This window comes from Chrysochloris asiatica, unplaced genomic scaffold, assembly GCF_000296735.1.
Source record: "Chrysochloris asiatica unplaced genomic scaffold, ChrAsi1.0 scaffold00046, whole genome shotgun sequence".
Lineage (NCBI taxonomy): Eukaryota > Metazoa > Chordata > Mammalia > Afrosoricida > Chrysochloridae > Chrysochloris > Chrysochloris asiatica.
The window spans coordinates 458,116-482,790 of NW_006408564.1; the positions used below are offsets into that span (position 1 = coordinate 458,116).

Sequence of the window (24,675 nt, forward strand, 5' to 3'; positions counted from 1 at the left end):
CTAGGATGCTCCTTAGAAGCCAAGATAGCAGGAAAAAAAAAAAGTGAAGAGTCAGTGAAAGAGGAAGACCCCCAGTGAGATGGATTGACACAGTGGCAGTAGCAATGTAACAACAATTGTGAGGAAGACACAGGACCGTGCATTGTCTTGTTCTGTTGTGCATAAGGTCTCCATTAGTTGGAACTGACTCAGCAGCACCTAACAAAAAGAAAAACTAGAAAAGACTTATTAAGTAATTCACTGCATCACACTGGTCTGAAACTGCCCCCAAATGACTTTATTATTATACTCGATCAGCGCTGCAATCAGACCACCTGTATTTTATGGAGCCGGTGTCTTGGGGATCAAGAGGCATGAGGTTCTGCTTTGGCTGCTAATTAAACTTCAGAAACCTTTTTCTGTGTTGCTGGTCCAACAGTCCCCACAATCTGATTGGCCAGAGATACTCCTATTTGAAATAGTCAAATTTATAATTATTCAGAAAAACAAGCAACAGTTCCAAAGAATAAATATTTATTTGAAAGAGCAAACGTAACTGTCAGATGAGCAGATTGCCTGAAATAGCTTTATCTGTAAAACCTTCTGAGAGTAGGAAAAAATTTACCGTGGCTGCCAGATACAATATTACTCACATTTCAGGAGAGAAAATAACAATATTAATGCCTCACTTTAGCTTATTGCGTTTTGCCTTTTCAAAGCCCCTTAACATCTGTGATTTACATCATTCCCCTAAGGTCCCTGTGTGGGTGAAAGTGGGGAATTGAACAAGATTTCAGTATTGCCAAAATCATAGCAAGTTGGTTACTTACTGAATGGAAAGTGATATTCTAGTTGATTAAGATCGGGGACTTTGAAGTCAATTATTTCTCGTTGATTTCTCTAGTGGCTATTTTTTGAGTATTCCCTGTGTGCCAGAATGGCTATAGGCACTGGGGATAACTTTATTTTAGTGGAAGCAACATACCTGGGTTCACATACTAGCTCTCCAATTTGTATAACCTTTTACAAATTAATCTCACTGAGTTTGTTTCCACCTCTGTAAAATGATTTTAATACTATATCATACTGTATAACGTTTTGTGAGGATTCCTGAGAATGTACGAGGGGGCTTCAAACAGTATGTGGAAAAATTCCATTATCTTTTCATTCTACTTTTCCATGAACTTTGTGAATCTGCCCTTGTATGTAATGTGCTAAGCACATAGTGAGCTTTCAAGAAATGGTAACTGCTATGAATATTGTCAAGATCTATTTGGGGCAGTTCCACTTGTCACCCATGGATGTCCGTTCAGTCCATTCGGTGGCAGGTGACTTGCTCGAGTTGCTCTATTGGTCTGAAAACGTAAAATTAATTCCTGTCCCCAGTAATTTCAACTGGTAGGGACCATGTCCCGATTTCATAGCCTTTGCCTTGCTTTGGTATTTAAGCAGCTGCTGCATAGAGTTAACTTTTGTTCAAAAATAACTACGATAATCATCCTGTTTTGTTTCCCTGGGTGACAGACTCTAACATTGCTTCCTCTTTTTCTTTCAGGTTGTTTAGTGTAATTTTGGAACAATTAACCAAAGAAACAGAAGGCGGTAACCACTCTAGTGGCAAATCAGGAGGCTTTGATGTCAAAGCCCTCCGCGCCTTTCGAGTGTTACGACCACTTCGACTAGTATCAGGAGTGCCCAGTAAGCAGGTTTTGTTTCCTAGACAGCACTTTAATAGGTTTTTTTCCTTCTGGGTGGGTCTCAGAATTATGAAACGCTATGCTGGAAGGTGAGTTGTTGTGTACCATTCAGCTCAGCACACGACCATGTAGGCCTTCACAGTTTATCAAACATTTTTGTTTCCATTGCACTTTGGACCCCTACGACAATCTGAGAGAGGGGTCAGGTACTCATGGTTGCCATTTTGATTATGTAGAAGAATCTTGTCATACAGGAATTAAGTGATAACACAGACTTTGAGTTCACGTCTCCTGATTGCAGTCAGATTTTCCTTTTATGAAAATATGTTCCATCATTTCCTCCTCACTCCCAGGCTGGCCCCTTTGAAGGTGGTGGATTATGTATATGAGGGTATTCCATGGCTCAAATGATTTACATGTTTCAAAGTGGAAAGCAGTAGAAGACCAAATTCCTGATAAGTCTACTTAACTTTTCCACTACCTGACCAGCTCTGAGGGAAAGAGATGGATGTTCCAGTTTCCTCATTGGTACATTGGGCACAGTAGTACCAATCGAGAAGTTTGTGGTGAGGACTGAATGAGATAATGTAGGGAGAACTCCTAGCACATTTTCTGGAACTCATAGGAGACTCTAAGTGAGTGCTACATGCTCTTATCATCCATGGGGAACTGCTATATCAATCAATGTCAGGCCCTAGTTTGCTCCTTTCTTCTGTACTTTGGACCTCCATGTGGGGTTGAGTGCCTCCTAAATTGGAAGAGCCCTAACACCCTTTCAGAAAATGGTGGTTCTTAGATGGTTGTCTGATCACAGCGGGAGAAAGAATATAGGACCGTAGAGTATACTTGGTTTTATTTTTTATTTTTTTTACCAACTCATAAAGCCATCAGAAAAACACAAATCTTTTTTTTTTCTTTTCACCTCTCTAGAAGTTCTTCATGAAATTTTATTAAATTTGTTGGTGCTCAGAATGTACCAGAAGTTCTCTGGAAAAAAAAAAAGTATTTCCAAATTTAACATTTTACAATGTAGGAAGTGGTGTTTTATGTGCACTTGTTTTTTTTCCAGATGCTTCATTTATTTTCATTGAAAAAGATCAACACAAGTCCAAACCGCAGAACTCTGTCTGGAAGCAATTGAGAGAAATAGAAATATCTTGAAAATGGCTGGCTCTTTTAAGTGTAACATGATTAAATGAGAAGCTCAGTTAGCAAACATGTTCTTTCAGATTTAGTTATTACAGCTTCATCTAATTTCAAAGTAACCAGGACAACTTTTTCTCCCAAAAGAGAAAACAACAGGACAGTTTGCCTTCGGTATGTGCTGTGAACTGACATACTGGTGCTGTGGCTTCAAACATGCAAGACTCTCCCCATGAGAACTCTCAGTACTCACATATCATTAGCTTGGCTTCATTGACTTAAAAAGTTTTTATTAATTGACTAGTGTAGTACTCCCAGACACTCTTGAGAATCCATTATAAACTATATTTTTTCCAAAACATCAGTTTGAAATTTGGCAGAAATCTGCATCTCTTTCTCAGACAGGTCAGTGGGGAAAAGTGGGGAGCTGAGTCTTAAAATCTTTTTAGCCCATATTTTAACTCTTTCATGACCCATGGGACATATAGTGCCTACCTACATTTTCCACCACCAGGGTTTAGTGGGAAGCTGCTGTTCCACTTTATTACATGTTTCTGTCAGTTTGGGGCTTGAGTTACTGTGCGAATCTGAAGAAACAGGCCACATACCACCAACCACAGCATGACAGACCCCTCAGGACAGATATATCCCACTGATTGTATCAAAATCATATTGCCTCAAAAAATTTTTTTTTCATTTTGTTCTAAATGCCTTCTACTACTGAAAACACTTGGTTTCAACAACAACAACAACAAAAGTAATTGAAGCAGATAATCATCTAGTCTTGCAAGGGTTAACTGCCCTGGTGGAGCGCATCCAGGTTCTCTCTACAAACCCAAATGAGCTTTTGATGGATGGAGTTGAGGCCGCTGAGCCATCCTTTTTCCAAGGCTGCTTAGCCACCTAAGTGATTTCTGCTCAAGCACCTGAAATGGTTAAAAATAGCCAGACATATTTGATGTCTACACATTTGATCTAGGAATGTCTCTTCTCTTCTAAAAAGAATCCAGACTGCCCTGTAAAACATGACATTAATGTGTGTATGCGTGTATGTATGTGAAGATGTAGTCATTCAGTGGAAGATAAATATATTTCAAAAGATTGTATTCAGACATCTGTGGAGTTTGTGTGTATCGGAATCCCAGACCACCAAACCTGGAAAGAACCCTGAAAATCATGTAGTCCATCTGCATCTCTTAGATAAACTGAGGCTTTGTTAGCTGATGAAACTTGTACAGGTTCTTATAGCCAAACAGGATCCGACCCACATCTCCTCTTGCCTGGCCCCACATCTTCTTTTCACTCTTTACCACTATCTCCTTGACTAGAGTCCTGTGGCATTTACATCAACATTGATTGATTATGTACAAAGGGGCTCAATGTAAGGAAAGTATGCATATTCACACTGCAATACAACTGTATTATCTCATATTTTGACCAATCTGAAATACAAGTTCTTCCAAATATAACAATATTAGTCAAACATATGGTTCCGTGCCATAGAATTTAGAAGAGCTAACTATTGGAAGATGATGTTGGATGACCCATCCATGGTTTAGGAAAAAACCCCAGAAACCTGTCCAAGTAGATTAGAACAGATGTTTGCGCTTCCTGTTTATTTATTCCTTATGGGAAGCAAAACCATTAAAATTCATTCTGTTGCTCATTCTTTTCAAAGAAGCCATTAAAACAATTAAATATCTGAAGGTAGCATGTAGGACTTTGATGGTACTGACGGTCTTCAAGTCTGAAATCCTCTCACCAATCTACCCTTCTTGTCCTTGCCCCCACCTCTTCCCACATGTTTCTTATCACAGTAAACTTGTGTTGGTATTATCGCTGATAAGTATTCATATCTTTGCTTGGTATATACTGAATTCTATTGTATTTAACTCTTAAGCATTTAAACTTCTTACATTCTTTCTTCCTTTGAATGTTTGGGAAAGGACAGTGAGAGGATCCTAAAAAGGGGCAGTTTGAAGGAGGGAGAGACACTGGTGAAAGAAAGTAAAGAAAAAGAAGAAAAGAGCAAACAGTATAGAGAAGGAGCTAGGGCCACAGGGTAGTACAAAATGCAGATCAGGGAGCTTGGTTTCTTGTGTGCTTCTGGTCTCCTGCTGAGCACTCACTCTTAGTCCCCTGCTTCCTTCCATCTCATCCTAATCCTTCGTGCTGCCCCATTATCCACTTCCTCTTCTCATCTTCGGCAACTTTACGCACACCATGGCTTTGTGCATCACTCTGTGGCAGGCTTTTCCGTCTGTCCCTCCTTCAGCTCTCTAGCACCTTGACACTGTTTGAATGCTGCGCCAGTGTTCAAAACTCAACACGTCCAAAGTCGCTCTCCCCCTTGGTTGTCTTCCATCACTCTGCCTCTTCCCTCATTGCAGAGAGCCTCATTTTGAATTGCTTGTGTTTGTTCATTATTACAGCTTGCCTCAGAAACCTACTTCAAATCATTGAAGCAATTCACTGTTGTTGTTAAGTGCCAGCCTGTATTGGGCTTCTGAGGAGTAAGTAGCTGGTGAGCTTGAACCACTAACCTTGTAGTTCAATCCAACTTTACAGTCCAGCACATTAACCCACATCGCCACACTAGGAGCATGCCATAGGCATCCCCAAACTCAATTTCTAACTTCTGATCTTATCCTAATCCTCTCCTTAACCTCATAGGAGACCCCAGAACTCCCAAATGACTTCATCTGTCTGGCTTATGGTTGACTGTGTTTTTTTGCTGATGGACTGAAATCTGGCTTTGTGATTCCAATTCAAACCCTAAACTATCTAACTGGTAGCCTCCCTCTCCCCTCCACCCCCAATATTCTTTTCCTCTATATGAGTTCCAGTCATGGCTCACCACTTCCTAACTCACATTGCACTCACTCACGTCTGTGCCTTGTACCATTCTATCTGCCTAGAACAACCACCTCTCTTGCCCACTTGTGGAAACCCATCCTACTGAGCCTTCAGACCCTGCCTAGTGAGAAGCTGTTTCTGAGCCCTCTTCCTTCAGCCCACTTTAGTTTTAACCATTAGATTTTATTTACATAGCATCTGTTATGTGCTACTTAGAATACAGTGATTCTTATGTCTCCTTCTAGAATATCATCTCTTTTTGAGAAAAGATGTTTTATGTAATGTACCTTCATGTCCCCCAAAGCACTAAATGAAAAGCATTCCACATAGTGTATGTTCAAGGGATTTTGTTGAATGGCTGAATGAATGTGTAAGTGAATGACTAACTTTGATCTCAAACAGTCCCTTCTCTCAACCTCAGTTTTTCTATCAGTTAAGTGAATGAGTTTGATTAGATGATCTTTAAGGTTCCTTTTAGTTCATCTCACATCCTGGCTTAATGTTGATGAAAAGCTTTAAAATAGCTCTTAAGAGTCTTAATACTATATGTCATAAATGGAGCAAGCACCTTAGGAATGGAGTCCTGGTGTGGCACTTTATGATAAGCATTTGACTGTTAACCACAGGGTTGGCAGTTCAAACTCACCAGCCTCTCCTTGGAAACCCTGTATAGGGTCACTATGAGTTGAAACTGACCCGATGGTACTTAACAACAACATTATCATTATATATATGTAGAGAGAGAGTGTGTGAGTGCGTCCTGGTGTGGCACTGTAGGATATCCACTGGACTGCTGACCTCAAGGTCAGTGGTTCAAACCCACCAGCTGCTCCTTGGAAACCTTATACATGGTCATTATGAATCAGAACTGACTCAATGGCACTTAACAACAACAATATGTATATTTATATATATACATCTTTGAAGTATCTTCCTAGCTCATAAACTTATTTTTATCTCTCCTAGGTTTACAAGTTGTCCTGAACTCCATTATAAAAGCCATGGTTCCCCTCCTTCACATAGCCCTTTTGGTATTATTTGTAATCATAATCTATGCTATTATAGGATTGGAACTTTTTATTGGAAAAATGCACAAAACATGCTTTTTTGGTGACTCAGGTGAGTAATGAAAATGGTAGCTGACCTAACTTTAAAATTACAAAAACATTTTTGTATGGTTATAGGAATAAGGGCAGTCCTGGGTTATGAACATCCAGTTTACAGACAGCTCCTACTTATTCCCTAATGTTATGTAAATATGCCCTGGTGGTTTTCTGCCATGGAGTCGGTTTCAACTCATAGTGACCCTGTATAGGGCTTCCAAGGTGTAAATCTTTATAGAAGCAAAGCCTCATTATTCTCCCGCGGAGTGGCTGGTTTTGTGGTTAGCAATCCAATTTGTAACCCACTACACTGCCAGGGCTCCTTGAGCCATCCCTTAGTGGTGGTGGTGGTGGTGGTGTGCTGAGTCATTTCCAACTCATATCGACCCTGTATCGGGTTTCCGAGACTGTATATCTATACTGAAGCAGAAAGCCTTGTTTTTCTTCCATAGAGCAATTCGTAGATTCGAACTTGTGACTTTGAGGTTAACAGCCCAGCTTATAACTCACTGTGCTACTAGGGCTCCTTGAACCAACCCCTGCTTGCAATCACCTTCACTTGCTGCACATGCAATGTTTAAATCATTGAAAAGGCTTTGAGCCTTGCACTAAAGTGAGGCTAAGTAAGAATTATATGCACCTGTTCAGGCTCGCCTATAAATTCCACGAATAGACTTACAGACACAGTTAGGAATGGATCTCATTTGTAACTCAAGGACTGCCCGTATAAGACAAAACAATAGCATTGTTCTGCTTAGACTTAAGAAAGGTGCTAAAAGAGTGAAAGCGGAAGAAAGAGCCATGGCTTCCGACTATAGTAAACATGAACAATTTCATTAAGGTGGGAGTATTTGAACTAGACCATGAAGGACAAGTAAGATTCTGAGATGGCGTAGATGGGAGTTCAGATGTTCCAGGATCTGGCGAGTCTGCTTCTGTGCCTGCTGGCTTGGGCTTTGTGCTGTTTCTCTCCTAAGGAATGAAGCCTTCTTGTTGTTTGCAGATATCGTAGCTGAAGAGGACCCAGCACCATGTGCGTTCTCAGGGAATGGACGCCAGTGTACTGCCAATGGTACAGAGTGTAGGAGTGGCTGGGTTGGCCCAAACGGAGGCATCACCAACTTTGATAACTTTGCCTTTGCCATGCTCACCGTGTTTCAGTGTATCACCATGGAGGGCTGGACAGACGTGCTCTACTGGGTAAGCAGCTTGAAGAGAGTTTATGTAGTGTCTTTTCCTTGATGAAAAGTGTTTCAGCAGCTACAGCCTCATTGGAGAGTGGGCTGGAAAAGAGATCCTGGGAGTTAGTCCTTTGGGAAGTGAAGCAGACCCTTTCTTCACTCAGCAGGCCTTTTTATCCTGCTTCCTCACAGCCTTAGTTTCCATTCTAGAAAACTGCTGTATGACGTTGGATTCTGGCCTTTTAGTTCTCCACTCCTCAGTGCTACCTGGGGAAATATTGCTGAATGTGCCCAGTAGTCTCCTCTGGAGGAGCTACCAAAGACCAGGGCTGTCTTAATTAAACTTTTAAGAGATCTAGGAGGCCATTTCCCAGGTTAGCAGGCTCCTGGACTTCTACATCCTAGACTTGATCTTTTACAATATTACAGTACTGGATTTTGAAGAATATTTATAGGAATGATAAGTTGGATGCTTATCGTACTTTCTATAGTATAGTACAACCTTAAACCTTACATGAGTTTTTCCCCTATTATAATATTTCTCTTTTGCTTATTCAACATTAACTGTAAATCAGTCCACAATAAGCCCTCAGCTCTGATCCTTTCTCTTTGAAGCTCTAGCAATCTGGCAGAGAGGGTAGTAGTATATTTCAGACTTCCAGGGCTAGTGGACCTGTTCAACCCCCATGAAAACTGTTGGATACCCTTCCACTGGCTTCTGAAGGGCCTAATTCCACTTGTTCCTGACAGAACCAGAGGATTTGCTATAAATAAGTTTCAGTAGTAGTTTAATAGCCATTTTCCAGAGCTGATTTTATTTGTTTGTTTGGTAAAGCTCACAAAGCTTTAGAAATGGTAAATGGTTTTCCATGCTTCAGAGTTACTGAGAAAAACAACAAACATGTAGATTTTTGAGCCTAAATCCAAGTCCAAAAGGGATTAGCCAGCATTCCAATATGAGCTGTTAGTAGGAAAGCCCTTCTGGAATGGCAGTCTCTCGTTATAAAGCCCACAAACTGAGGAGATGCTTCTGGCAGCCTCTCCATTTTAAACTCTTTGCAGGACTTCATACTGCTCCATAACTGAAGAGAACAGGGTATATAATGTTTATAAATAGGTTTCTGCTTCCCTTTACCAGTGAAATACATACTTGCAGGATTATAGAAGGCCCTATATACTCAGTATTAGTCAAAGGAGGAATGTTTTTATCCTTAGCTCCCAAGGTCTGAGTTTAGTTTGATAATGTGGTGTAAGCCTCACCAGCATGCTATTTCTTGTTTATCTTGTTTCCCTCTTCCTGATTTTCATGAGTGTGTGTGTGTGTGTTTTTGTGTGTGTCTGTGTGGGTATGCACATCTGTTATTTCTGTTCATAAGACTTTCACGAAGTGGAAAGAGGAAAGAAATTGTATTGCATGAGCTAAGACAGTGGCTTGCAAGAGGACCCTCAAATTTAGGTAAAGGGTTAATTTTCACTCTTTTCATCTAAATGCCTACTGCCAGACAGATTAGTTGAGGTCTTAATCCCAATCTGCCCTGGAAGTTTCAGATAAATAGAAAAAAGCATCATCCAAATCATAAGCATCAGTTCCTGATGCTTCCCCTGAAACATTACAGGAAAAAAAATTTTTTTTTTTAAGTAAAAATCTGTGATGCCTCTCAGCTTTGTTTTTCTCTGTTGTCACAGTGAATTGTCAACACTGATCCAACATGCCTTGACTAATGGCTGATTTTATACTCTATGCTATATTTCTGCACATTGATTCACTTGTGACAATTTTCCTACTGTCAAGCAAGTGAAAACTCTGGGAGTATGTGATTAAAGAGGGAAACTCTATGCACCTAGAAACAAGTTTCCATTTGCTCCCCAGGGAACCTTTAAGTAATACCTGTTGTTGTTGTTGTTACGTGCCGTCGAGTCGGTTCCGACCCATAGCGACCCTGTACAGGGTTTCCGAGGGTGTAAATCCTTACGGGAGTAGAAAGCCTCATCTTTCTCCCGCGGAGCAGCTGGTAGTTTCGAACTGCTGACCTTTAGAAGTAATACCTAGGCTGATATAATTATTTTATTGTTAATATTATACTCACATGGTTAATAATCTGACAATATAATAAGTACATTTCTTTATGAATCATATATCTTTATTTGGATGAAGAACACAAAGTAATTCATAAACATTATCAGAATATATTCTTAATTTATAGATGATGTATGATTTTGAAGCTGGAGATGGTGGAATAGAGAGAGACCACAAGAGCTTGATCTAGTACATGGGTCATCAAACTTTTTCTGTAAAGGGCCAGATAGTAAATATTTTTGACCTTGTGTTCCGTGAAGTCTTAGCAATAACTGCTCAACTGTGCTGTTGTAGCACAAAAGCAGTCAGACAATACGTAAATGAATGAGTGTGGCTCTATTCCAATACAACTTTATTGTTGTTGTTAAGTACTGTGGAGTCGGTTCCGACTCACAGCAACCCTACACAGGGTTTCTGAGGCTGTAAATCTTTCTGGGAGCAGAAAGCAGCTTTCTCTCGTGGAACAGCTGGTAGTTTTGAACTGCTGACCTTGAGATTAGCAGCCCGATTCGTAACCACTACTCTACCAGAGCTCCTTATTACAACTTCATGAACACTAAAATTTTAATTTCATGTAATTTTCATGTATCATTAAATATTCCTTTTTTTCCAAGCATTTAAAAATGTAGTAACAATTTTTAACTTAAGAGCTGTACGAAATACTTTGGTGACCCCTGGCCTAGGCTAGAACCCAGTCCTTGTTTTTCCTCGGCATTCTTCCACTTGTTAAAATGTTGTAAACACTTCTGAAACACTAGGGGGCAGCTAAGTAATGTCTTCCAGAGTGTTCACTAAGATCTTACACTGAGACTCTTCAGAATTGTTGTTCTTACTTGATGATTGCATTAATTAGCCCATCATAGAGATAGGCGCTGAAGCACCAAGACTTCATACCATTTTACAGACCTTGGTCAGCTGGAAGCCGCACAGCTATGTTCCAGAACACCCATGTCTAGCACAGCACCTGGCACAGACTAGGTGCTCAGCAAATACTAGGCACAACTATTTGTCCTCCAGTGTACCAGTCCCATTACCTCTTGAGTATAGATGAGCCATGTTTGAATATATGTTTTTTTATCTACAACTGTAAGGTAAGGGCACCATGGTGGTGCTGTAGGGTAAGCACTGGACTACTAACTACAATGTCAGTAGTTCAAGCCCACCAACAGACCGCTTTGGACTCTTAACACAGAGTCTCTATGAGTCGGAATCGACCCGATGGCAGTGGGTTTGCATTGGATCATAAAGGGAACATCTTAGGAAGACAGAGATGGAGATTAGATTTTAAGTACTGATTACAAGCAAATGCCTCAGTTCTGGTGGCATTTACATGTGGTGGATAAAGTCTTTGCTGGGGATTGTTTTCCATTCAATCACGTTTAAATACAACTAGTGTTCTCAAGCTTATTTATGATTTAGTTCTCAAGTATGGCTGGAAAATGGATAGCAGGTGGTCCTTATATGAAGGAAGATATACTTAAAATCATTTAGTTGGAATTGGGATTATGAGGGTAAAAGAAAATTACTGTAGTCCTCTTTTATACGCATGTATTTGATGTTCACAGAGACAGCTGAGTGTAGAGCAAAGAAAGAAAGCTGGATAGGGCTAGTTGTGTGACCTTGGGTAGGTCACTCATCCACTCAGAGCTTTAATTTTCTTGTCTATGAGGATGTAGAATTAGACTACATAAACTTTTCTTTTCCTTTCAACTCAGAGGATATGTTTTTAAATGTAAGAAATTAATTACAACATTATTGGTATTAGAAGAGAGCTGTCCATGGAAATGACTTCCAGCCTCTTACTTTTATCACCAAGCCCTTTTCTTAGTGATCTCTAACAAGAATCTGGTAACGAGAACCTGGGAATTCCTCTATAATCATCCTAGGGCTCGCCTTTCTCGGCTTTTCTCTTATTCTAGGATCAGACGAACTACAATCAGTATACCGATTTTCCTATAGTGTACCAACAATCAGAGAAAATAACAATAGAGAAAAACATTCCATGTAGGGTGGTACTTAGTTTTAGACATGAATGTGTATTTTAGCTTTTAAAGTGAGGAAAAACTGAAGCTAAGTAGAATTTTTTTTGGGGGGGCGGAGTACCAGGTGCCAAAGCCACATGATGGCTTTGATGTAAATATTAAAAAATTAAATTGTAGTTTTTCAGCTCATGCCAATCTCCCACTTTGATAAAGTCCCTGCAGGCACAATCTGAAGCTGAGTCAGTCTTTTCCTGTGGAAAGTATTTGGAACAGTTTACCAGTTCTGACTTTTTCCAGATATGAGGGGGCTTCAAAAAGTTGGTGGAAAATAGAATTAAAATAGAGTGGTATTTTCCCTTGAACTGTGTAGCCCCCTTGTAACTGTGGTAAGGTCTAGACTCTGAAGAAACTGGGTTGAGAAGGTTTCACTGGAAGGTGTCGCTGGGAAAAAGACTAGTCCCTAAAGCTTACATTTTGTTTCTCTTCTCCACCTTCTGACAGAAAGATCGACAGCATCTCCATTGGCTTTTGTTTCACACCAGCCTCTGCTTGCCTTCCCTAGCTGTTATTCCAGGTGATACTTTTGATTAGAGTAAATGGAAATCTGCTGAACACCTACTCCTAAGAAATTAAAAGCTTTTAAAAGAAAAGAAAAATTCCTCTCCTAAGAGCCACAGATAGCTGCTACTGTGACAATTCTCCAATTCAGAGGCCATGCATTCCTTTTTCAATAGAAAAGAGAGGTCCACAGAGATCTCTTTCGCAACTCTGACTCCAGGCTGGACTCTGACCACTACACCAGGCTGCCTGCTGCTTCTCCACACATGAATTTTTAAATAAGTTTAGTGATGTAGTTGCATGGAAGAATTACCCTCTGCCTTCCTGATCAAATTAGTTTATCTAGCTTAATTAGATCAACAATTGCAGCCATGGCCCTGGCTCATTCATTACTCTAATTGCCAACGTAAGATGTGCAGAGTGATATAAGTTCTATTAAGCACACATCAGTTTTCATGTGGCCAAACAGGTGTTTCATAAGGGATTTAATGCCCTCTCCCCAGACCTAAGCAGCAGATGTTAGTTAATTTTCTTTTTCATGTTCACTTTTCCTGTTTGACTGATGTATGAGACAAACATAGGAAGATGCACAAGGCTTATTCTGTAACAAGATAATGCATAGGAGAGTACATGCTTTAAGGAAGGGCTTTGGAAATTAGGCCTAAGAGCTCATACTTGCAAGGTAGGAGCAACAATTCTGCCCAGGCTCTTTCTAATTCTTACTAGCTGAGGATTCTGGAAGTTTTAAGAGAGTCAGGACTGGGGTTATCCATTCTCTCCCCTGACTTGCCCTTAACACCTGCCTCCTGAGAGAGGTATTGGCCCAGTTTAACACTGACCTATGCTGGTAGAAACGTACATTCAACAGTGAACTTTCCAGCATCTGTTGGCTCCATTGTGAAAGTCGCTGACTGCCTGAACCCTCCTGAGAGAGTCTGTCAGGGAGGTTAGTCTGACTGTTGCTCATGCTTGTCTCAGAAATAAGGCACTGAGTTGTTCCGGCCAAGACCTCTGCCACCTGTAATCCCAGTCAGCCCACCACTGCAGCGAGCTTTCCCAGGCTGAGTCAGCTAAATCAGAGCTCAGTGTTGGGGATAAGGGCTTCTTTCCTTTAGCCAAGTCTTTCCTATGGGTGTAGGAAAAGCTGAAAGCACCCCTGAATATGTGTCAGCTTATTGACTTGAAAATGTTTTTTGTAAAATTCACAGTGCTTGCGCTCATGGATTGCAGATGACCCAGATTTCAGGTGGATTAGATTTCCTTGGATTTGTTGGCTTCTAAATTGAAAGCTATTATTTCAGAAGTTTCTTCAGAAAAAGAATATTTTATAGAGTTAAATGTTACCAGTTTGTCTCTGTAACTAAGACTTTTCCACCATCACAAACTTTTTTAAAAGCAAAGAAGGCACTAACAACTTGGCCAGAATGGAAAATAGGTTCAACTAAGCACTAGTTTTGTTTTACCCCCTTAATCATGATCTTCCTGGAAGTCTCTTTTATCAAGGCAGTTTCCCAATAGAGAGTGCCAGATCCCAGCCTATTTCCTTTACTGATGGCTCCAATCTGTTGTTATTTGGGGTGTGTGTGTGTGTGTGTGTGTGTGTGTGTTGGGAATGTGTAATAAACATGCTCTGGTAACTGTTATCTGATTTGAATCTAAGTGAATGTTTAATTAAATGTATAGAATGCTGTCTCTAACATGACCCTCTCTCCTTATTAGATTCTCTTATTAACCTGCTCCTACGAGACCATCTTATTTCTTACAGATGAATGATGCTATGGGATTTGAATTGCCCTGGGTCTATTTTGTCAGTCTCGTCATCTTTGGTTCATTTTTCGTACTAAATCTTGTACTTGGTGTATTGAGCGGGTAAGCGACTCCTCTTTCATCTTGAATGCAGAGTCCTGAGGACAGTTGCCAAGACCACACAGGCTTTGCTAGATGGGGGTCACTAGGGTAGGAGGTGCCTAATGTTTGATGTATTCTCCAGGATGCCTTCTTTTCTGCTAAGGCTTCCCAAATCAAGCTGCTTCCTGGAACCTCATCAGCCTTCATGAAAGAAAGCTATAGAGAGCTTATTGACCAGAAATTAATCAGCTTTGTTGCATGGCATTTAAATAGTTTGCATTGCTTGCCCTTATGTCTGTCCTAAAATGAGATAACGTTTATAATTGGTCTGTTGGTCTGGATCCAAATACAATGCAGATTAATTGGTACAAATTGGTAGCCAAAATTGGTAGCTGGTCCAGCCTGACTTTCGGTAGGTCAGACTTGTAGATTTCCACAGCAGGACTTTACCTTATTTGAAGACCAAAATGGAAAAACCAAAGTTCAGACCCTGTCCTAGGTGCACTATCATCATCCTTCAGCCAAAGCCCTTAGTGGTCTGACAGCTGCAACTAGGGCTCTGCTCTTTAGTAAATGGATAACTGATAACTGATCTCCTTACATTTTACAGGTAAATGATGCAATAGGATGGGAATGGCCATGGGTGTATTTTGTTAGTCTGATCATCCTTGGCTCATTTTTCGTCCTTAACCTGGTTCTTGGTGTCCTTAGTGGGTAAGCAGTTGGATCCGTGTTGCACATTCTCCTGCTGCCACGTGTGAGGTGGCTCTGCGTGTCTCCTAGCTGCTCCCTGACGTCTTCTCTGCATGCATTTGGGCTCTGATGTCCCCTCAGTGTGTTGCTTTTGGATTGAACTGTGAACTCTTTCTGCCTGTATCTGTCTGTGAAATTCTGTGTTTCTGATGCTTGCCAAACACTGTTGATTAAATGATGAAATGCTTCCCTGAAACCAGGCATATTAGTATGCAAGTAGGTAGAGGTGGATTACAAGTGAGTTAAAGGATGCCCAGCCTTGTCTTCCTCAGGAAGAAGCCTTTGTCTTTTGTGATTTTTGTCTCATTTTATATATAACCCAGCCATTTTAAGTCATTTCATAAAGTGTCTTAAATATTTCCAGTGGTGTTTCAGATTTAAGAGGAGATAAGTTTAGATTCATTTCTAAATCTTACACTCCTCAAGTCAGGATCATTTATTAGTTTGGTGGTAGGTGCTACTGTCAATGAGAATTTTCCCTCAAATTCAGTTTGAATCTTGGAATGTCTTCCAAGTGAGATGACAGTCACTTTAGAGCATACATTTCCTATGTCCTTATCAGTCAGTCACCATTTTTGGAATTTCATGAAGAATATGTGGGACCACTTCATTTATGTGGGTTGGTCCTTCATGAAGAGGGTTCTGTGGAAGCTGGCTTAAGAAGGAGCTGCGTTGTGTTGCAGGGGTTGGCATCTAATTGTAATTGGAGATGCCACCCTGCATCCTCCTTATCAGAAACCCCAGAAAGGAAAGTGCCCCAGAGGAGAGAGCTGGGGGACATAGGGGTGCTCTCTGCAGCAGTTCCAGCATAACACCGTTGCTGGGAATCTGGAAGGGGCAGCAGCTGAAAGACTTAGGAGGTTCCTGTCTCCTCCAGGGAGCCTTAGTCACTGTGCTGAGCCCAAACACCCTCAGGAAATGCTTGTCCACGGACTTGATTCCAAATAAATTTTTCTGCTCCTCAGTCACTTGATCTTGATCCCTCCACGCTGTGTCTCCAGGAAGTGACGTCTTCGTGTGTGCTAAGTGAGGCCATGGAGAGACCTTTATCCCATTTTTTTCTGAACACTACCTTTTCCAGGGCAGAAAGCAGAGCCAGTGACTCACCTCTGCTGCCTTTCTTTGTCTTTCCTACAGTCTGTCCTGGCTGTTTTTAGGAGTGTGGCTCACTTTACACCATGTGGAGCCCCTGTCTTGACAAGACCTCAGAGTCAGCACTCCCCCGGGAGGACTGTAGCAAGACTTGGCTAAGATGGTTGTGCAACAGCACATCTCGCCTCCCGCCAATGCTACCCAGGCTCCACGTTCTTTTACTTAAAATGTTTCAAGTGGTGTCCTCCTAATGCACCTCTGTGGCCTGAGGTTCGTGTTGGGTAGAATTTATCCCTAGAGAAACAACAGTGTGTTTGATTTTTGCCACAGGAGCTGCCCATACAAGGTTAACAGCAATGCTGTTGTGAATTCCTTGGCACCCCATGTCTCCCAAGCCCAACTAAACTGACTGAGACCATGGAAACCACTAATTTAAACAGTGCCCATGACGTGCCTTGTCTGGTAGTTTCCCCACACAGGAGCCGTCATCTGTAATAATGAAGGAGAGGTGAGCCATTTCATGTGGTGCTTTTAAAAAAAAAAGCAAGAGGGGAACGATGGGTGGAAGAGGTCCTCATTAGAATTGTTGTTAAGTGCCACTGAGTCGGTCCGACCCATAGCTGCCCTGTATAGGGTTTCTGAGGAGGGGCTGGTGAGCATGAACAGCCAACCTTGAGGTTCAGATGACTTTGTAGTCCAGTGCATTAGCCCATGTTGTAGAGTTGTTGTTTTTGTTGTTGTGAAGTACCATGGAGTTGGTTCCAACACACAGTGACCCAGCACAGTGTTTCTGAGGCTGTAAATCTTTACGGGAGCAGAACGCCTCATCTTTCTCTCACGGAACTGCTGGTAGTTTCGAACTGCTGATCTTGTGGTTGGCAACCCAGCTTGTAACCACTACACTACACCAGAGCTGGGGGTATCCAAAGTTGGAAGATTAAATAAGGCACAAAACCTCATGGAACAACCAGTGTAATGAAAAATGTTTGGGGAAGAAAAGTATCCAATTAGTAAGTAATTTTAAAGCATTATTTTTAATATCAAGACAAAGCAAAATCCCTTATGAAGGAGAATGCAAATGTCATGTAGAGTCCCAGTCATTTCCACCCTGAGTTCATGCTGTGTCCCAGCTCCTTGAACTGCACACTGACTCTTCCTCCACAAGAAGTCAATCTTGGTAGGAAATGCTGAGAAGTAATTTGGGTAAAGACCTATGTCTGTAAAGCAGAGCTTCTCCGCCATGCTTGTTAATTTGGTCAACACTTCCTGAGTTCCTTTTGAGTGCCTGGCTCTGGGCCAGAGGCCAGAGATGCCAAGATGTCTAAGACAAAGACTGAGGCCTTGTGCTAGGTGTTCTTTGTCTAATGGAGAAAGCCTTGTTTGGGCAATGTGGGGTGGCAAATGTAAGAGTAAAGGGACTTTGAAAGTTATGTGTGAGAAGAGAAGTTACCTGCCACCTTTCCTAGTCATTCCTTTCCCTTTTTGCTCCTGGTATTCCTTCTTCGCTTCCCCAAAAGAAGAAAAAGAAAAAAACCCTCAAAAGACAGGATCATTTGTAGTTGTTTTCTTGTCAAAGAAAATTAAAAAGCAACTTTTTAAAATCATAAGATTCTCTCCCATTTTTCCAGAGGACCCTAGGGGGCATTGCCAAGGCAGAAGAGTAAAAATATTAAAAGGAAGATGGCTTATACTACACAACCCCTTATGGACCATCTGACCAACACAAATGTTATCCCACTGAATTAAAACGCTCCCCTTTTAGAAACTTAAATCTTATATGATGGTATATGTCCTTAAGTCTGTTAACCGTTTTTGACATATTTGTTGATGCTTCTTGGACCCTTCCTTTGTCATATGGCCATGCCATTCTGTTGTTGTCATGAACTGCCTTTGATCCTCACCGTTGGCTTGGTGTTTGTAAATTTTTGGAACACTGTGAGATTGACACTCTAGAAAAGTGCTTGGTTTGTAATGCATCTCTTTTTGTTAAGGTGTTGTTGTTGTTGTTGTTGTTGTTGTTGTTAAGTGCCATCGAGTCGGCTTCGACTCATAGCAACCCTGTACAGGGTTTCCGAGGCTGTAAATCTTTACGGGAGCAGAAAGCCTTATCTATCTCCCGTGGAACAGCTGGTAGTTTCGAACTGCTGAGTTTATGGTTTGCAGCCCGATTTGTAACTGCTACGCTACCAGAGCTCCTTTTGTTAAAGCAAATGGGAAGTTAATAATCTGTGTACCCTGAGTAGTAAAGCATGAACACTCTTATGTCTGATGGCAGTGAGCAGAGTTCTGTGGGAGCAGCTAAGAGTATCCACAGTTAGTGTTCCTGCCTTACATGAAGTCATCACTGAGGAGATGGCCCTGCTGTGTCCAGGAATCTCATTTAGTGCTGCAGCTCCGATTATGTCGTATCTCCTAATGCCAGCTTTTCAGAAGCTTGCTGATTTTTTTCTTTAAAATTGTTCATTTGCATTTCTATTCTTTTGTCTGTAAATAGACAAAAGAAGAGAAAACCTTGGTTTGTCATTTTAGAATCATAGCTAGCCCCAGGGATAAGAAGACCCTCACTTTCAGGACCACCTGACTTAAGCCACACCAGCAGCAGTGGTATCCGATCTCTTGCGGTAGAGAACTCTCCAGGTTCCCTAGATGTAGTTCAGATCCCCATGTAAGGACTGGTACATTGGAAAGGTCCTAGAAGACCTGGGTTCGGGTTCTGCTAGTGTCACACACAAACTCTACCACTTCATTTAATTACATTGAACCTCAGTTTCCTTGCTAAAGCAGTAATCATTCTGTTACGCCTTCTCCTGCTCAGGGTGGTTTGCTTCATATCAGCTAATGACTATGGAAGTGTTTGAAAAATATATAAAGGGTTTTGCTCTTTTAAGATTGAAGTTGTCAAGGATTTCATTTTACCTGAATCCACAGTCAGTGCTCATGGATGCAGCAGTCAGGAATCAAAGGGCATATTGCTTTGGGCACATCTGCTGCAAAAGACCTTTTAACTGTTAAAGAACAAAGATGTAACTATGATGACTAAAGTATGCCCGACATAAGCCATAGTATTTCAACTGCCTCATATTTTCAGTTGGAATTGTAAAATCGCTGGTTCGTATTCACCAGCCACTCCTCAGAAACCCTGTACAGAGTCACTATGAACTCGAAACAACTCTACACCTTTTAATAACAATGACAACAACATATGCATTTGGAAACTGGACTGTGAATAAGAAAGACTCATGAAGAATTTATGCATTTGTATTGTGGTATAAAATATTAACATTACCATTTGTATTGTGGTATATTAACATTACCATGGACTTCCAGAAGATCAAACAAATCTGTGTTGGAAGAAGTACAGCCAAAATGCCCCTTCGAAGCCAGGATGATGAGACATAGTCTTATGTGTCAGGAGTAACCAATCACTGATGAAAGACATTACACCTGATAGAGGGTCAGCAAAAGAGAGAAAGACCCTTGATAAGATGGATTGACTTAGGGAACTACAGCAGTGGGCTCAAACATTGTGAGGAAGACACAGGACCAGTCAGTGTTTTGTTCTGTTGAACATAGGGGTGTTATGAGTCAAACTGATTTGATAGCACCTAACAACATGGTGTTGGAGGAGAATATTGAAAGTGCCATGGGCTGCCAAAAGAACCAATAGATGCATTTTGGAAGAAATGTAGCCTTGGAGGCCAAGATGGCCAAACTTCATCTCTCATACTTTGGACATATTGTCAGGAGGGACCTGTCACTGAAGAAGGGTATCATGCTTGGTAAGGTGGAGGGTCAGAGAAAAAGAGGAAGACCCCCAACGAGATGGACTGGCCAAGTGGCAGCATCAGTGGACTCAAGTGTGGCAACAGTAGTGAGGTTGTCCCAGGATCAGGCAGTGTTTCATTCTGCTGTGCATAAGGTCGCTATGAGTTGGTACCGACTCAATGGCACCTAACAACAACAGCAACACCACTTTAGCATATTCTTATCTTCAATGTGTAAAGCTTCCTCACTGACCTCCTTGGGCGAAGTGGGAACAGCCCTTTGGAAATCCTGACATATAGCATCTTCTGGATCTCCCTGGAAGGAGTCCTGGTGTGGTGCTACAGGATAATGCACTGGACCTCAAGGTCGGTTTGAAACAAAGGTCAGTGGTTCATGCTCACCAGCTGCTCCTCGGAAACCCTGTGCAGGGTTGCTATGAGTTGGAACCTACTAGACGACACTTAATAACAACTGCATAGACATATAAATAAAGGCATATGCCCATGATTGATAAATACATCACCACCTGGGCCATATTTAATGAACAGATTAAAATCACTTATAATTAGCATATGAATTCAGCAGTTTGGTTTTGCCAAAATGTTAGAAATGAAGTAGGCCTTGTATGTTTTAGAAGATAGATGTTCATAGTAAAGTAGCTTTCATGACATAAAATTGAAAGTAAACCCTATCCAGAGAAGCAGCTACACCAGAGATGGAGGCAGAGACTATGACATGGAGAGATAGAGCAGATGAGGACTCTAAACTCATGGATAGAGAAAGCCCGTGTGCTGACAACCAGGAGGCAGGCTTGCAGAATGTTTTGTTTGAAATTATTCCTAAGTGTTTTTGTGTACATAAAAAACAAAAACAAAAAACAGAGGGAATAGAGGAAAATACTGTTGAATGCAAGAAGGGGATTATAAATATTTCATTGAACCAAAATACAATAGGAAGAGAGCAAAACCGATGTTCTCCCATGTAAACTATCACTCAATTAACAATAAAAACTTTAAAAAAAAAAAAAAAGTAAACTCAGTTCATGACTTTAAATTCAGAATCATTCTACTCTAAATTAATTTGTATTCTCTCTGTCCCAGTAAGTTCTAAATTGACCAGGTCATAGGTAATCTTTTTAGATCATGAGCCCAATTTTTTATTACCAGAGACTTTAGTTATCTCATCCCAGTTAAGAAGGAGCATGAGTGAAGTGAAGCATTATAGGAAAAGCCATGCCACAGCTCTTCATCTTTCTGAATCTCATTTCTGGTAACCTCTCCACGCCCCACCCTGGGTACATACATACAAACCAGGACCTAGAGAAAGAGACAGGCGTGGCTGCATACTGGAGGAGGGGTTATTGTGCTGGTGGGACTTATACCCGGCATGGAATCAGGTTTGGGACATCATAATGTGCACCTTGGCTCATCTGAATCCACACCATTCTGTGCCATTGTAAGTCAAAGGTCTGTGATTTTCTCGCCTTAAATGTTGGGCCAGTGGGCAAAATATAACAGGGAGGTGGTAGTGTCTCTTGTGATTTTAAATGTGGACATACCCTCTGGAAATACGAATTCTCATAGATCATTCATGACTGGGATTAGATTTCTCTCTCACTCAACACTTTACCAGTGTCTGGATAGAAAAGAAGCAGCAGAATGTACTCCTTATATATGCATGCTGGCACGTCTGCATCTTAGAAGGATAATCAAGTTACTTACTAACTAGAAAGGGATGTTGTTGAAATCATAGACTAGCTCATGTTATTTATCACCACCATATCACAAAACAAAACTGGACTAAGTTAAGTAATGCCATATATTAGCCAATGGAGAATGGTTGGCAAATGGCTAAGTCTAAAAACTAAGGGATGGCAGAGGGCTTTTTGTAGATAGTTCTTATGAGTAAATAGAAAAATTGAACATATTCCTTTGTATGATTACTAGTGATTTATCTGTCAGCATGCCAAAGACATACTTAATGATCACTTACAGGAAAGCATTTTCTGACATTTCATAGGGTTGCCTTTGGTTTGACTAGGCTTCTACATGAAAGATCTGTTCACACAGCTAGGTGTCCATTTTCTCAGACTTTGAAGTAATGTGAATGGAATTGAATTGTGACATCAGGGTGTGGGAGAGATCTAGGGTACTTTAGCGACCTCAGAGTTTGACTTTAGTAGATCAAGAAATTACACCCCACACCAGCTTTAAATGGAAAAATGTTAAATTTCCTTTTACTAATGAACACCCAAGCTAAACATTAATAAATCCTTTTAAACACTGAACTTTCTTGTTGCAGAGTTAAAAAGCTGTTGGGGATAGCTGACAGCTGGACCCTGGTGGTGTTGGTACCACTGTACCTGACGTGTCTAGGCTGGTAGCCACGCCTGACATTAACAAGTGAGTGGTTACCTCTGCTGCTGGCTCCCAGCTACTGTTTCCATAGAAATGGCTGTCGAGATCAGTGGAAACGAGGTAAGTGAAAGTTTTCGCTGATCCTTGTTTCCATCAAGCTGACGTCTGTTTCCCTGGCAACAGCAGTGGACAGCAGCCAGGCACCAGGATTCACTACAGCTCTCTCAACTTGTCAGCTGTGGCTATCATCTGTCCCTGACCACGTCCTTTTTTTATAGAACATAGCAAAGACCACTGAGGACTGAGAAGGCACCTCTGACCACATGTGCCCTCTGGTTGCCCATTTTGCCAATGGAGGGCTATATACTTATGGGAACTGCTCTATGAGCAGTCTCGCCTCCACCACATTCTGGTTTGTCTATATGCACTTTAGGAGAAGGGGAGAGGTTGCTGAGGGCATTAGTGTTGCAGGGCAGGCTGTTGAGTCTTTTGATCACAAATCCCAGGGGAAGAGAATTCATAAGAGTGCTTTTGTACACAGACCCAGCTTTTTTTTTTTTTACAAAGTCACTAGTACCTTAATGGATGAAATTAAAGCCATAATTTTCCTGTGTTCCCAATTTCAATTGGTGGCATTAACAATTGCCATCACTTCTACAATGAAAATGATATTTATGGATTTAATCATTTAACTTACTAGGGGAACAAATTGGTGTTTGCCTCTTAGATGATGTTGTCAACCTTTTTCTCCCCCTGTGCACTATTCTTTTATAAGCCATAAAATTGCTCATAAAGATCAAATATCGGTATAGTAGGGCAGCGTGGTGTACTAAGACCAGTGTTGTCTGTAGTACAGGGGACTCTTCTTTATTAAAGTTCAGCAGTTGTTCCTTTCTTATACATCCATTTTAATATTTCTTCAGACATGTGCGCCCACAGTCTAAATATCCCCCTTTCTTTATAAGACAGCGTCCATAGGCCCCACAGAGCAAAGGATAGCAATTGTTACTGCGTGAGGTAGGAGCATATGGGAGGAAATACAGATTGAGTTTGGGGGAACTTTCTTTCTTAAAATCCCTCCGTATATCAGTTATTTATGTTTAAGATATTTTCTCTGAAAGCAAAACCCTGAGAATCTGGGCTGTATCTCTATTGAATAAAGAGATGGATCCACAGTATTCTGAGCATTTATATTGACTCTGTAGGAGATGCATGGAAGTTGTGGGTTGTTAGTCTTTGAAGGGCTTGACAAATGATTTTTTTCCTCAACTCTCTGGGGTAGGGCAACTATGCTTGACCCAGTGACATTATTTAGGGCTGCCACCCAAATACTTGTGCATCTCCTGATTGGGTTCAGAGGTACGTGGTGCAAGAGAGTATTTAACAGGCACAATTGATGAGGGGAAGCCATCATAAGGAGCTCTGGTAGCATAGTGGTTACGAATCGGGGTCAGCAGTTTGAAACTACCAGCTGTTCCGCTGGAGAAAGATGAGGCTTTCTGCTCCCGTAAAGATTCACAGCCTTGGAAACCCTGGACAGGGTAGTTATGAGTCAGAACGGACTCCACAGCACATAACAACCACCACCACCACATCCAAGCAAGATGGGAGAGTAGCCTGAGGGGGAGCCTCCTCCCATTCAAAGGAAAATTCATGCAGATGCCCTGAAATATTCGTGGGTATTAGGGGAACAAAGCCAGGATGGCAGGAACTAAAGGATCTGGGAGAAGAGGGTACAGAGCCAGATTGCAGAGGGCCTTTTAGACCATGTTGAGGACTTTGGTCATGAGTAGTTAAAGGAGCTGTAGTGGCACAATGGTTTAGCGCTCAGCTGCTAACCAAGATGTTGGCACTTACAACTCACCCTGCTACTTCACAGAAGAAAGAGTTGGCAGTATTTTTTCATGAAGATTGTAGGCTAGAAAATTGTGTAGGACAGTTCCACTTTGTCACAGGAGTCACTGTGAGTCGTAATCCATTTGACAGCACCTAATAGGGATGCCACTGATGAAGTTTTAGCAGGAGCTGATATCATTTAAATGTGTGTCTTATGAAAATTATTTTGTATGCTAATGTCGACAACTTAAATGGAATGCTTCAAAAAATAAGACAAATTGATGGATGGATAGAGGAATGGATAGATAAGTGATAAAAAAAATATAGCCGATGTCAATTGTAGAATTTAAGTGGTAAGAATATGGGCATTCACTGTATAATTCTTTAAACTTTTGTGAATACTTGACATTTTTCTTAGTAAAATGTTGGGAAAATGTACATATTAAAG

General features: G+C 41.1%; 1 protein-coding gene across 4 annotated transcripts in view; it reads left to right on the top strand.

Moving 5' to 3' along the window:
- Positions 1-24,675, top strand: part of CACNA1D (calcium channel, voltage-dependent, L type, alpha 1D subunit) — a 452,582-nt gene that overhangs the window by 279,986 nt on the left and 147,921 nt on the right. For 2 of the 4 annotated variants that reach the window (XM_006862051.1, XM_006862053.1), the window contains exons 5-8: positions 1,535-1,677; positions 6,642-6,794; positions 7,782-7,978; positions 14,342-14,445. In XM_006862051.1, the coding sequence (XP_006862113.1) occupies positions 1,535-1,677; positions 6,642-6,794; positions 7,782-7,978; positions 14,342-14,445 (597 nt within the window). Of the gene's footprint in view, positions 1-1,534; positions 1,678-6,641; positions 6,795-7,781; positions 7,979-14,341; positions 14,446-15,034; positions 15,139-24,675 lie in introns of all 4 variants that reach the window. The other 2 variants (XM_006862050.1, XM_006862052.1) reach the window with 1 other exon arrangement.